Here is a 13,002-nt window from a genome sequence, read left to right on the forward strand (position 1 = left end):
TCCTCTTGAAAAAAAGATCTCTGAATACCCAGGATCATTGCAAATAAATTATAAAATATGCAGGACCATTTGGCCTAACATATTAACATAAACCAGAGAGCAACAGAGATTGCAGTGAAAATCTTCCATCACACCACATAAACTCTCCCGTCTGTATCTGAGAAATAACTTTGCTGAAACATTTCTAGCAATACAGCAAAAGCTGGAATTTCTCTTCCTGAATGTTAAAACATAAAGTATTACTGAAGATTTAAATGGTTGGTCTTCAAGCCGTAAGAAAAACAGCCTGGTAGCCATCTTTCCAGGCTTTAAAAATAAAACAGAACAAAAAACCTACCCAAACCATCAGGAATAAAGCTCCTCTAAAAATATAAAAAGAAATAAGTTTCAAAGTAAGGAGCAAAATTTTAAGGTAAAAAAATAAATCAGAGATTCTAAACCTAATAGCAAAAATTATAAACCAACAATTGTAAAGTTGTGAAACTAGGAGCTATGTGGCAAAATGGAGTATAATGAATGTAACAATGCAGAGGTAAATGCGTTCACCGTAGCAACAGTTAAGATTGTTTGGTTTGTCAGCTAGGGGCTTCCATACTCTAATTTGCTCAGGGGTTTTGTTTTGTTTTGTTTTTTTAAACACGAACTCAGAATCTCAAGCTTTTGTAATGCTTGGATTTAGATGAAGGAAAATCCTTGAGTTTTATTATTTTTCAAATCATGATTATACTCCTAGCTAATATTCCCTGAAAACACAAAGTCAGTCATATAAGAAACAAGCGTTGCCCTTTGTATGCCCTCTTTGATGCATTATTTTCACATCTGAATATATAAAAAGAACAACTAAAAGGCACCTAGACTAAATATAATGGTCTGCATCTCTGCTTACCTCACTATCATGATGCTTCACAATCTGCAGTTCAAAGAATTCCTCCTCCTCTTCTGCAACAAGCGTAGCATCCCACCCACCTGCTTCTGGGTCATCAAGGTTATCTTGGGAACTGAAGTCATCAGCTAGAAACAAAAGTGAATGCAGAAGGTGAGGAGACACAAAGCAATTATCCTTTTTAAAAACATCCGGCAAGTCATGAATTCACATTTTCATCACAAACTCCCAGCTTGGCTACTTAAACTCTACCTACATAAGAAAAGCTCCTCGCATTGTTCCACTTCAGAAAGAATCCCATTTCTACACAGAAAGCATGCACAAAGATTTGGGGACATAGACTCAAGCGTGCCTTATAAGGTCCTCTATTGTGCGGAATCTCCCCCAGTTGTAAACACCCTCTCCTTGCCCACAGGTGTATTTTCAGCACTACTGCTCAATCATACTGAGTACATTGCTCATTTGGCATTAGTTAGGTGTTGTGGGTTTGGTTTTTTTTTTTTAAATAAAGATAAGCTGCTCGTTGAAAAAGTAGAAATACAGTACTTTTAGATCATGATTAAACAAATCCTTAATCTGGTTTTTGAGAAGAAGCTTAACCTGTTCTGGCTCCAGTCCCTCACCATGAATGAATTATTAACTAGCTCCTCTCTGAAGCCATTTGATGTATCAATGCGCTTTTTGAGGTGAACAAGCCATCAATGTAAACAGCATTGCAGCAAAGACCTCCTCACACCAGGCAGCATGCCACCTCCCCACTCTCACCTGATGCTTCTAAGCCAACTGTTAACCCTCTTCTAAACATCCTAACAAGGATTTGTTCAACTGATTAGGCACTGTTGGCTCCCTGGACTACTTTGGGGTTGCTGATTTCTCGGCTACAATTTCCCATCTTTGGTAGAAGCATCTGCCAAATACATTGTCCAAACTGGATCTTGTATTTCGATGTATTGAAACACACCTTGTTTAAAGAAACACATACGATCGCACTCTGTAAAACTAACTTGGGCTTATCATGCTATGGTTTTTTTGATATGCAAATGTTATTACCAGTGACTTCACATTTTCTTCTAAGTCATCAGTAAAGAAATTATAGGATATAGCATCAGTGCTATATCCTTGTGAGACCCCAGAAAGAACATTCCCAGCAATAATTTTTATTTGACGCTGGCTTTTGCTGTTCACTCCCTTAAGTGTACTCATTTTACTATTTCTATTTTACTTATTAAATATCTGCAGAACATTGGGATTTTTAAAACCTACGGTTCCTTCCATATATAATGCTGTGTATTTTGAAACATTAAGTAATACGTTTCAGTCAAAAATGTGCACTCTCAAATTAATCTACCTGCCATTCCAGGCTTTTCTTCATTTTATTAGCTTGCTTAGATTCTATAATGTCATTGGTTGTACCAAGTTGGTTTCAAAGTACTCTGTCATTTTAAGAAACACATACCATTCAAGTCAAGGAAAATAACAGGAATGTGAGTTTCCATACCAGGCACAGGAGTCCTAAAATGTAAGACAGGGACAATGGTGGCATTTAAACTAACGCAGATTTACCCAGCACACGTACCTTATGATACAAGCCCACAGCATATTACATTCAGTACAACTGCATTTCTAAGCCAGACCATTGATAACCTTGGCAAACAGCTTTATTTTAATTTACTGTTGCAGATTCCAAGAGACTCAACTAAATTGGTATTTCTTTTACACCAGCTCTCTTCGAATTATTATATTCTTTGACCTCTGCTTTCAGAAATGTTTTCTCCCTCTAAAATACTAATAGCAAAATTAAGTTTATTTACCCTGACACACACATTTATTAAATGCAAAACCCCCTGCATTAGTGATGGCAGTGAAGACAGCAGAGTGAGAATCAGAAAATCCAGTGTCCGTTTTTAAACCAACATTAGTGCTGCCACACTACACAGTTATCACTCTTTCTTGCAAAACACATATTTAAGAGTCAAAGCTGCCATTTAAGGCATCTCTCATATCATGGAAGAAGGGGTAACATAGGTGGTGTTTTTTTTGTTTTTAAAATTAAATATTCCGTCGCCTAGCCCTTTTAAGCTACACAACATTAATAAGATACTAAAAATGTAATATGAAGCATGAAAGACTTTAAGACTCCTTGTTGCAATCTTAGCTGTAAAAAAGGGCTGTAGTCATCTCATGACAAACTTGGACTTGATAAACTTCGTGGTGAACACGAGCAGGCTGGAGTCTTATGTAATATCTAAAGTGCTTGAATCATACTGAACATCTCCTCTGGCGCAAATGTGTTGAAAACAGATTCTTCCTCAAGTAAGTTTCCTGCAGCTCCACTGTTTTCAAACCTAGTCAAACACTTTGATGTGAAATTTGACGTGTTTCCAACAAAGCGTTTGCCATTTTTATGTTTCAGAAGTACTAGCTTTAACAAACTTCAGCTTAAAACTCCATGACAGCCAATTTCATCAATAAATATTTAGAGGTTTGCTCAGAAAAAAATTTCTGAAAGTTGAAAGCAACTGAAGACAAGAGGTTTGAAGTGAAACAGCCTTGCTTCCTTATCTGCAGTTGTTACTCAGCTGCTACAGTACGGCAATCTCAGTCTAGTGTAGTTTACTGTTTTTAATGTTTAGAAAATTACATGGAACACTTGCTGACTAAACAGACTTTGCACTCAAACCAGGAGCACAACAAAATGCTCCTGTAGATGCACTTTTATTATGACGGAGCAGCCTTTTAAGTGAATGAACTAGGTAATTAACATATTAGCTAATTTTTTTAAATGGTAAGTGCAGCGGTAATAAATATTGATTCCGTTTTTTCAGAAGGTCATAATTACACTCTGATCAATAATAGTATCGTTTACTAAATAGCATTTCTGGATTTCAGATACACAGCCTAATAAAATAATTTAAGCAAGAGGCCCAATTTTAACAACTTTGCTCATACAGTATACAGAGGCCAGATTAAGGAAAGCAAAAAATGGCAACAATCCAAGGCAAGAACAGACCATGCATCATCTTTACATTCGTTCTTGCATATGGCAATGTATGTTCCTACCACTCCGCTGGAGCTCCAGGGATCCCACTGCCAGCAGAAGGAACCATTACAGCATTCCTTTCTTCAGTGAGTGTTAGCCTCATCTCTAAAAGCTGTGCCTCCCGATCTGCATCATCTTCTGTTTTATCTGGAGAAGCAGGATGTCAGTCAGGACAATAGAGAGCATTTCTTACTCAGTGCCTTTATCACGCGTCAATGATCTTATACTATCCGTAATAGAATAAAATCCACTCTGCTCAGAAATTCAGCACACGAAGAAGAAACACACAGTATACAAGAACAACAAACAATTTTATATAGGCTTCTCTAACTGTAGTTTTACTGAAAGCAAATTACTGGTGAGTTCAGAGATTCAACTCTCCATTAACTTCTTTTCTAAATTTTACAATACATTAAGATAAACAGTGTGTGCGCATGTGTCTCAACCTATCACTATTGTTACCTTTAATAGTATTTGGCTTACCAGGCTTCCCAACGAGTTTTTGCAATTGCTGATCAAGATACTCCTGACGCTTTGTTAAGGCACACAGCCATTTCCGACGGAGCCTCTCCAAATCCCTATCCTGTAAAGAGGAAAGTAGCCATGTTAAATATCGACCCAGGAAAGCCAATGTTTCCTAGTTGTGGCTTACACATTTCCTCAACCCTTCTGCTCATCCTGTACCCAAGAAGCAGATAAGAAAGACGGAGTAGACCTCCAAGAAATCACTTAGCTCTTCTCTATTATTTTCTTTTGCACAGGACAACAGAAACACAGAATAGCTGAGGTTGGAAGTGACCTCCGGAGATTGTCTAGTCCAACCCCGCCCTGTGCCCAAAGCAAGGTCCACTACAGCAGCTTGCTCAGGGCTGTGTCCAGTTGGGATTTTAATATCTCCAAGGATGGAAAGTCCACAACCTCTCTGGGCAACCTGTTCCACCACCACGGTTAAAAAAAAAAAAAAAATAAAATAAAAAAAAGTTTCTTATGTTGAAGTGGAGACTCATTGCCTCTTGTCCTTTCACTGGATACCACCGAGAAGAGCGTGGCTCTGTCTTCTTTACTCCTTCCCATTTACATACATTGACAAGATACAGCCTGAGCCTCCACTTCTCCTTGAGGCTAAACAACCTCAGCTCTCTTAGCCTTTCTTCACAGGTCCAAACCCTTAACTTTCCACATCTTATTGGAAGTATTTTTGCTTGCCAGCCTGAGGCATCTCTTTCTGTAGCTGTTATTCTGTACTACCCAGCTGAACAAGCTTCACTTTTTACATCTTCTTTGCCCCCAGACTAGTCTAAAACTCACTAACCACTACCTTGTGGCAAAGCTGGTCCTTATCCATGACTCACCATTCATGCTTAGTGTTTAGCAGCCTCATATTAGGAATCCATCCCTGCCCCGCATCATGCCACTGTCCCTAGTTACGGCATTTGCAATGAAGCCTTTAAAAATACTTTTTCTTAAGTGCTCATGTCCTTCAAAAAAACCACCTCAGTATCCTTAAGAACATTCAGTTCATTTGTCTCTGGTGTAGAAATGGCCAGAAATGAACGATACTCTACATGCAGCATGTTGGGTGCCACAAAGATGGGCTATCAGCTCTGGGATGCCTTCAGGCAAGCCTCTTTTATGGCAACAGCAGTTCAGATTCATTCCACATCAAACTATAACAAATACTTTGTCAAGAAAAATTCGTGGATGCAAGACTATAAACTACAGTTGTATTACTTGCCCGCAGATGCCTACAAGCATGCCGGAATCTGTCAGAGAGCATTAAACCTAAATCTCTGGTTGCTCGCATTATACAAAGTTGAGATCTATAATGATGACGATGTGCTTTTGTTAAAGTTATTCACAAGAAGATGAAAAATGTATCACAGATATTGTACCTCATCAGTTCCCCTTTAAGGCTCACGTTACTGTGACATTACATACAAAAAAATAGTGTGCTGATTTCAGTAGTTTTACCACTGCTGTCTTAGGGCTCCAGGAACAGAATCCCCCTTGCTTGCCCAAGGGTCGATTACTATGCAGTATACTCCAGCACTCATACACACAGCACATTCATAATATGAAACAGCATGAAGTATTTTGACTGCATCTTTCAACACTGCCATGCCTCCTCTTGTTCTTAATGAGGACAATCTCAATCTAACCATAGTTTGTCAAGAAGGAAGACTCCTTCCCCCAAAACACCAAAACCAAAAAGCAATTGGATCTTGTTTTGGAAATACACATCAAGGCACCTTGTTCTTGTTCTGTCTCTTCCACCTCTCTAATCCACCATGTGGCTTTGTAGCAGAACAGTCTATGCAATTCTTAAGCTTTCAGTCTCTTCAGAAGACAGGCTCTCTGCACATCCAACCAGTACAGCACACATAAAATGCTGATCCTCCTCTAATGTGTTTTAATCTGAAAATATCTGAGTTTGTAAGAAGAGAGCATTCAAAATTTTTACCTGATAACTGTCCATTTCATCCTCTTCTTCCTAGGCCAAAACATGCAAAACCACATCATTAAATTTTTTTGGTAGCAGGAAACACATCGAATGCAAAAGCTGTAACTGTTTTAAGCAGTATTAGCAGTCTGAGCTTAGCAATGGCAAAATCATAGAATTAAACCACATTTCCATCCCAAAGATTTGCTGCTATCAGCTGGTCTAAACACAAACTAAAATAATCCAACAATTATAATGGAAAAATGTCACAGAAATATAGCTATTAGAATTCTTTATAGCTGGAAGAAGGTGGAATACCTAAATTGTCCTCAGAAATAAACAGCAGTTATAGCGAAACAACTTGAAACCTGTTGATCCTGGACAGCAAAGAAAAATGTGCTGTTTTACCTGTAAGAGTTAAGTATGAATGTTACAGCAAGCACTGAAAATCAAAGTCTGATATAAAGGATTCGAGGTAAGTTTGCTGCAACGTTTAGAGGAGTAAAGTTGTAAACACCTAAGCCAATTAGTTAGGGAGTTAGAATAACTGTCTGCCACACCAGGAGTTGCAATGTAGACCTTCGACATTTTGATTTCCATTATTTTCTGATGGGAGACGCCACCTTTCATTCTCGATATGCATCACAAGCAGAGCCACTTGCAATGAGCTTAAGCACAACTGCCACTCCTGCACAGTGAATGGAAAAGCAATGAGGACTCCAGTCCTCCCTGAGTTCTTACTTATCTATTTAAGTAGTAACAAGCCACTGGAGTCTACTTTTGTATCTTAGTCATGAAAGCAAAAACTTAGCTAAGCTAAAATTAAAAAGCCATATAGAAGAGGCATTTTCTTAGTTCAAGGTCTTTAGAAAATCTTTCACATTCCATAGATAGCGATATACTTGAGATAGAGAAATGCTCATAAGGGGACTAAAAATCCAGGTGTTCAAGTCAGAAGGCTATTGTAAGCAACAGGACTAATAAAGCATTATAGCCCTTTCCCACGTGGGTTCAGTGTCAGACACAACTCACTAGTCTCTCTCAAGCAGAGCTTAAGTCTTTCTTCTCAAAAGAACTTAGTATTTTGTGGATTGCCAGCTCTGTTGGATATGGTTGAAACTGGACAACAGATCAGAAATTCACTGGGGAAGAAACAGGGTGAGACAGACAGGACGCTCACCTGGGACTTGTCCCCTTATGAAACAGGCTAAAAGGGGCATAGAATCATAGAATCATTGAGGTTGGAAAAGACCTCCAAGATCATCAAGTCCAACTGTCAACCCAACACCACCATGCCCACTAAACCATGTCCCTAAGCGCCTCATCTACACGTCTTTTAAATACCTCCAGGGATGGGGACTCAACCACTTCCCTGGGCAGCCTGCTCCAATGTTTAACTACTCTTTCAGTAAAGAAATTTTTCCTCACATCCAATCTAAACCTCCCCTGGCGCAACTTGAGGCCGTTTCCTCTCGTCCTATCGCTTGTTCCTTGGGAGAAGAGACCGACCCCCACCTCGCTACAACCTCCTTTCAGGTGGTTGTAGAGAGCGATGAGGTCTCCCCTCAGCCTCCTTTTCTCCAGGCTAAACAACCCCAGTTCCCTCAGCCGCTCCTCAGAAGACTTGTTCTCCAGACCCCTCACCAGCCTCGTTGCCCTTCTCTGGACACGCTCCAGCACCTCGACGTCCTTCTTGTAGTGAGGGGCCCAAAACTGAACACAGTATTCAAGGTGCATGTGTATGTTGTGGGTGTGTAACGGCTTTCAAGTAAAATTTGCAAGAATCAATCATTCTGTCTCAAGAGAGAAGCATCTCTTAAGAAACTTGCTCCGTTCAGGACTAGGAGAGAAACAACAGTTTACTTGCTCCATAGGATGTGGGTATCGGGGACTGCTGTGATGGAAAGGCAGCTAGAGAGCCTGCAGGCAGAGTCAGTAGCAGAAGCATGATGGCGAATAAAAGCAATAATCTGCCTAGGATACTGCTGAAAAGTGAGATTTCTGCAAAAGCAGAAAATTCCCTTTTTGTGCTCCTGACGCAGAAGGGGCAAAGGATTGCTAAGGTTAGGAGACAACAAAAACCCAACTACTTCAGACATCAAAGGGAAAAACAATACTGATTAAGCAAAAAAAGGGAGCAGACACGCATTGAATCATACTCTGTCAACAGGATAAACGTTATGGAAAGCTGGGAGATGTCCAAAAAAGTACTTGACATTTAGTTGGCCTTGTCTCAAGCAAGGGCAGCTAATCAAGCAAGTCTCTGGACTTACTTGTTCTGTTGCACCAGATTTTAGCTTGCTAACTCAGAGGAGTGACTAAATTCTAATTTAGCTCTTGGGGGAAAAAGTCAAGAAACTAGAAACTGATAGAAGCATTGCAAGAAGACAATCCCTAAAAACAGATCGATATACTTGCAGTTTAAGATGAGATGCAGTGCTTCTGAGGTTGCCAAACAACTGGCCAACATACACTATGGGCCAACAACTGGCTCATATAAAATTCTAACATTTGTAACTCAACACTATTTGAATATATGTTCCACTGATTTATTTTAATTTGAATACTTACTTAAAATTGCTGCCATATCTAATATTTGAGGTAAAATCTACTGGACAAACTCCTAATGAATTTTAGGAACTTTGGCATTTTCTCTTCTTTGAATGGTGTGTTAAGACTGCGCTGGTTTAAAAAAAACAAACCAAAACCAGAAGAGACACAGAAGATAGTCTTACAAATATTATTTTTGCCATGGAAAGTGATTTTTGATTAAGAGGAAGATCGTCCACAACACTTTCTGAAAGACAGAGGTTTAGATTTAAACTATCCTGAATAATCCCTAAAACCACCGCCAAAGCAATCCTGACAATCCTTCCTGACATTGCTTTCTGCGTTTAAGAACTAGGTTCAAAAAATATCCCCCCAAACTAAGCTAAAACTTGAAACAAATGGAGTTGCCTCCAACTGCAACAAACTTAGGACATCACTTTATGCTTTTACATGTCTTGGAAATAGCCACAGCTAACAGGAAATATTCAGACTCTTACCTGATAATTTTCAGGTACTTTTTGTGACTTGACATGTTTTATTTGAACACAGCCAATTCCAACAGATAATATTGATTCCTCCATCAGTGGCAAGGTCCCAGATTCCTGTACAGATCTCACTTCAACCTGAATTCGTCGAGATTGCCCCTGCCCAAAAGAACAATTTGAAATGCTTTGAAAAAACAATATAAAATGCTGAAAGCTTAACGACAGAGAGACCTCTACTGGCAGTCATTTGCAAGCAATGTTGTATTTTTATTTTGTGAAGAACAAAGTGGTGAGTACTGGAATCTCAATGACCTAGTGTTCAAGAGGTACCCCTTCTGTTGCAAGGATTTATGTATTTACAGAAAAAAAAGTTCAGCATTCAGCAACTCCTCAGTTTGCTTTTCTGGAGGGTTTCCAAAACACACGCTTATAGGATTTTATTTTTAATACTTCTGAAGGCAGAAAATAGGATCTCTTCCCCACCTACAAAAGAGGAAAGAAAATAGTCTAATTTGCTGAGCTACTGGAATTTCAGTCAACTCTTCCTGACTCTGGTCTCCTTGACTGAAAATTCTTACCCACTGATGTTATCAATCCAGCAAAGTAACTGTTCTTCAGTAAAACCCATAGGGAAAAAAATAACATCTTAAAAAAAAATCAAAGGAGTTGGGGAGTTCAGAGGTGCAGCCTGTTTCTAACTTTAACTAATTCCTAGTGTTCTCTGGGCAATAGCTTATCACTTAAAAATGTTAACTACTCAGTTAAGCATTAACAATTTAATGTGTGTAGAATCCAAAGAACAAAGGAGTGGTTGGCTGAAAGGATCAAATAAAGGGGAACTCTGGACCTCTTTAAAAAATAATGAAGTTCAGTCAAGACTGATGTTCTTTCTACCAGCTGCTGTCACAGAACAGGGATCAGAACACAGCAAAAAGATTACAGGTAAGCCTTCGATCACCTTTACATCTGAGTTCATGCACACTGGCAGTTTCACAAAACACAGAGGGACTCCACTTTCTTCCACTTCACGTCTGTTTTACACAGTATCATATTTTGTGTCTAAGCTTGACGGTTCCTTGGACACCATCCCTTTACCATACAAAACAGAAGCTTCTTAGCTTTCTGCAGGCTTTTTTTTTCCTGTACGTGCCACCTTACCTGTCTGAGCTGGAAGATGCCTCCTGTGCATACATCCTTGGCAGGAGTCACCTCAACTGGGCAGTATTCCCCGTTCTCATTCAGCTCTAGAATTTGAACCCAGAGTTCTACTTTTCGGGTTACTTCACTCCACCTGCAAAACATGTCAAATGCTGGTTTTTGTTTTGTTTTTCCAAAAGAAAGAAAATACAAAGCATTAGCTCAGACTGCAGATTGAAGATGCAAAATAGATGCACCATTTGTGACTATATAGGGTTACTAGTTGTGCAGTGCTTATAAATTCTACTGACAACTATTTCAGTCAAACATCAGAAATAAGCCTTTTCTTTATTCCAATATTAAAACCAATTCCACTGGGTTCTAACATTTAAGCTCTGGTCTCGACTACTGCCACAGAAGCCCAGTGTTGTCAGTGCAATCAGATTCATACAGAAGACAGCAGAATGAAATACGACATTGTCTCACAAGCTTTCAAGATTCAGGGCACTTTCCTGAACTTCATCATACTACTGCCTTCTCTCCAATTCTTCTAAGAGCTTACATGGCCACTTTCGTAGTACCTCAAAATTAAAAAGGAAGGAGGTACTTATTACTTAGTTACCAAACATAACTCACTATTTTATAACATCTTTTTTTCATCTCCTCTTTGCCATATTTTCCTGACTTTTCTTTTAAACTTCCCTATATATAGCTTAATACTCAACATGCTCAACACAAGCGTAGGCTGGAAGTAAAAAGGGAAATAACTGCCAATAAATTAAGGTGCAGAGCTGCCTTCTAATTGGAGAGGCAAACCAACTTACATTTCAGAAAATGCTACTGAGCTTGCTTTGGGGACAAACAAACGGCTGCCAGCAAATAAGCAACCCCCTTCAGTCTAAACTACCATACTGTTGCATATTTACTCCAATTGAAGTAATTAGCAATATAGCTCTTCCAATGGAAGCATTACAGGGATGACATTTCATGGCCAAAAATGAATTGGAGTCAGACCTTGAATAAATATATCAGCGCACAGTCAGAACAACCATCTTACTGTTTTAGACTTGATAGCTCTTTCTGGCGCAGACTAGCATAACAATATAAAGGAAAATAATCAGCTTGCTCTTTTGTAAAACACTACTTATGCACTTGAGTGAGTATGCACTAAATCTACAACTACCTGAAAGGAGGTTGTAGCGAGGTGGGGGTCGGTCTCTTCTCCCAAGTAACTAACGATAGGACGAGAGGAAATGGCCTCAAGTTGCGCCAGGGGAGGTTTAGATTGGATGTGAGGAAAAATGTCTTTACTGAAAGAGTGGTTAAACATTGGACCAGGCTGCCCAGGGAAGTGGTGGAGTCCCCATCCCTGGAGGTATTTAAAAGACGAGTAGATGAGGCACTTAGGGACATGGTTTAGTGGGCATGGTGGTGTTGGGTTGACGGTTGGACTCGATCTTGGAGGTCTTTTCCAACCTCAATGATTCTATGATTCTATGATTGTAAATAAAAGGGACTTCAAAGTCTTTCAACTTTTACCACTTATAATTTGAAACAGCGATGGGCATTTCTCCTCTTTGACTTTTTAAGGCCTACTGACATATCGCATGGTGTTTTTCCAATAGACAGAGTCTATTTATAATAGTCTAATAGATACAGCCTCAAACACATGTTCACTTGTTTTCAGTTCAAAATTTGACTACTTATCCCAAACCTGCTTCAAAATTGGGCACCAAAGACAGTGATTTTTCCAAAATTCTAAACCAAGGATCTATTTTCCATATTTACCTGTCACGAAGGCTGCGTGTTTTGGCTTGAATTATTCCCAAATCCCACAGGGCTGGATTTTTGCGGTCACCACTCTGCTTGTGCCCATACACTTCAATTGCCAAAGCACCGTCGTAAAGATGTTCCATGAAGTCTTCGGAAATATTTACAGAAACTTCCTGGATGTAAGCAACAAATGGGTTGATGACTGTGACTACACAATGACTTAGGCTTAGAGATTTACTGTCTTGACTTTCATATAAGCATGTAGTAAAGTCACCCTGGTCCCCAAGACACAATATAGAGGAAAGGAAGAACTGTCACCTCAGATTGTAAAATCAGGAAGCAAAGCAAAGATACGTGATTTACTGAAGATTAAAGTCTATAAAGAGCTGAAAAATGACCACATGCTGTTCTAAGTCCTGATCCAATGGTTCAAAAAAAAAAAAAATCATGTTCTAATGTTCAGAATCAGAAAATCGAAACTCATCAGAAGGTGTTATATCTATTTACAAACGATAAGTGGAATAAATTGCTCAGTGCAATAACAAATGATAAAAAGATCAAGATGACAACTCAGGTGATTGGCTGGCATTCATCTAAGCTGACTTTAGTTATCTCTATTAAAGATGCCTCCACTCAGACAGTTGCTTGAAAGTCAATAGGAGGAAATAGTCTGTTCTAAGATACGCAACCTAAT

General features: G+C 39.2%; 1 protein-coding gene across 3 annotated transcripts in view; it reads right to left on the bottom strand.

Moving 5' to 3' along the window:
- Positions 1-13,002, bottom strand: part of KIF13B (kinesin family member 13B) — a 133,992-nt gene that overhangs the window by 35,671 nt on the left and 85,319 nt on the right. For all 3 annotated transcript variants that reach the window (XM_076332574.1, XM_076332573.1, XM_076332572.1), the window contains 8 exons: positions 12,324-12,481; positions 10,557-10,689; positions 9,411-9,557; positions 6,385-6,414; positions 4,407-4,506; positions 3,944-4,070; positions 2,340-2,395; positions 887-1,011 (listed from right to left, as the gene is read on the bottom strand). In XM_076332574.1, the coding sequence (XP_076188689.1) occupies positions 887-1,011; positions 2,340-2,395; positions 3,944-4,070; positions 4,407-4,506; positions 6,385-6,414; positions 9,411-9,557; positions 10,557-10,689; positions 12,324-12,481 (876 nt within the window). The remainder of the gene's footprint in view (positions 1-886; positions 1,012-2,339; positions 2,396-3,943; positions 4,071-4,406; positions 4,507-6,384; positions 6,415-9,410; positions 9,558-10,556; positions 10,690-12,323; positions 12,482-13,002) is intronic.

The sequence above is a fragment of the Aptenodytes patagonicus genome, chromosome 3, assembly GCF_965638725.1.
Source record: "Aptenodytes patagonicus chromosome 3, bAptPat1.pri.cur, whole genome shotgun sequence".
Classification (NCBI taxonomy): Eukaryota; Metazoa; Chordata; class Aves; order Sphenisciformes; family Spheniscidae; genus Aptenodytes; species Aptenodytes patagonicus.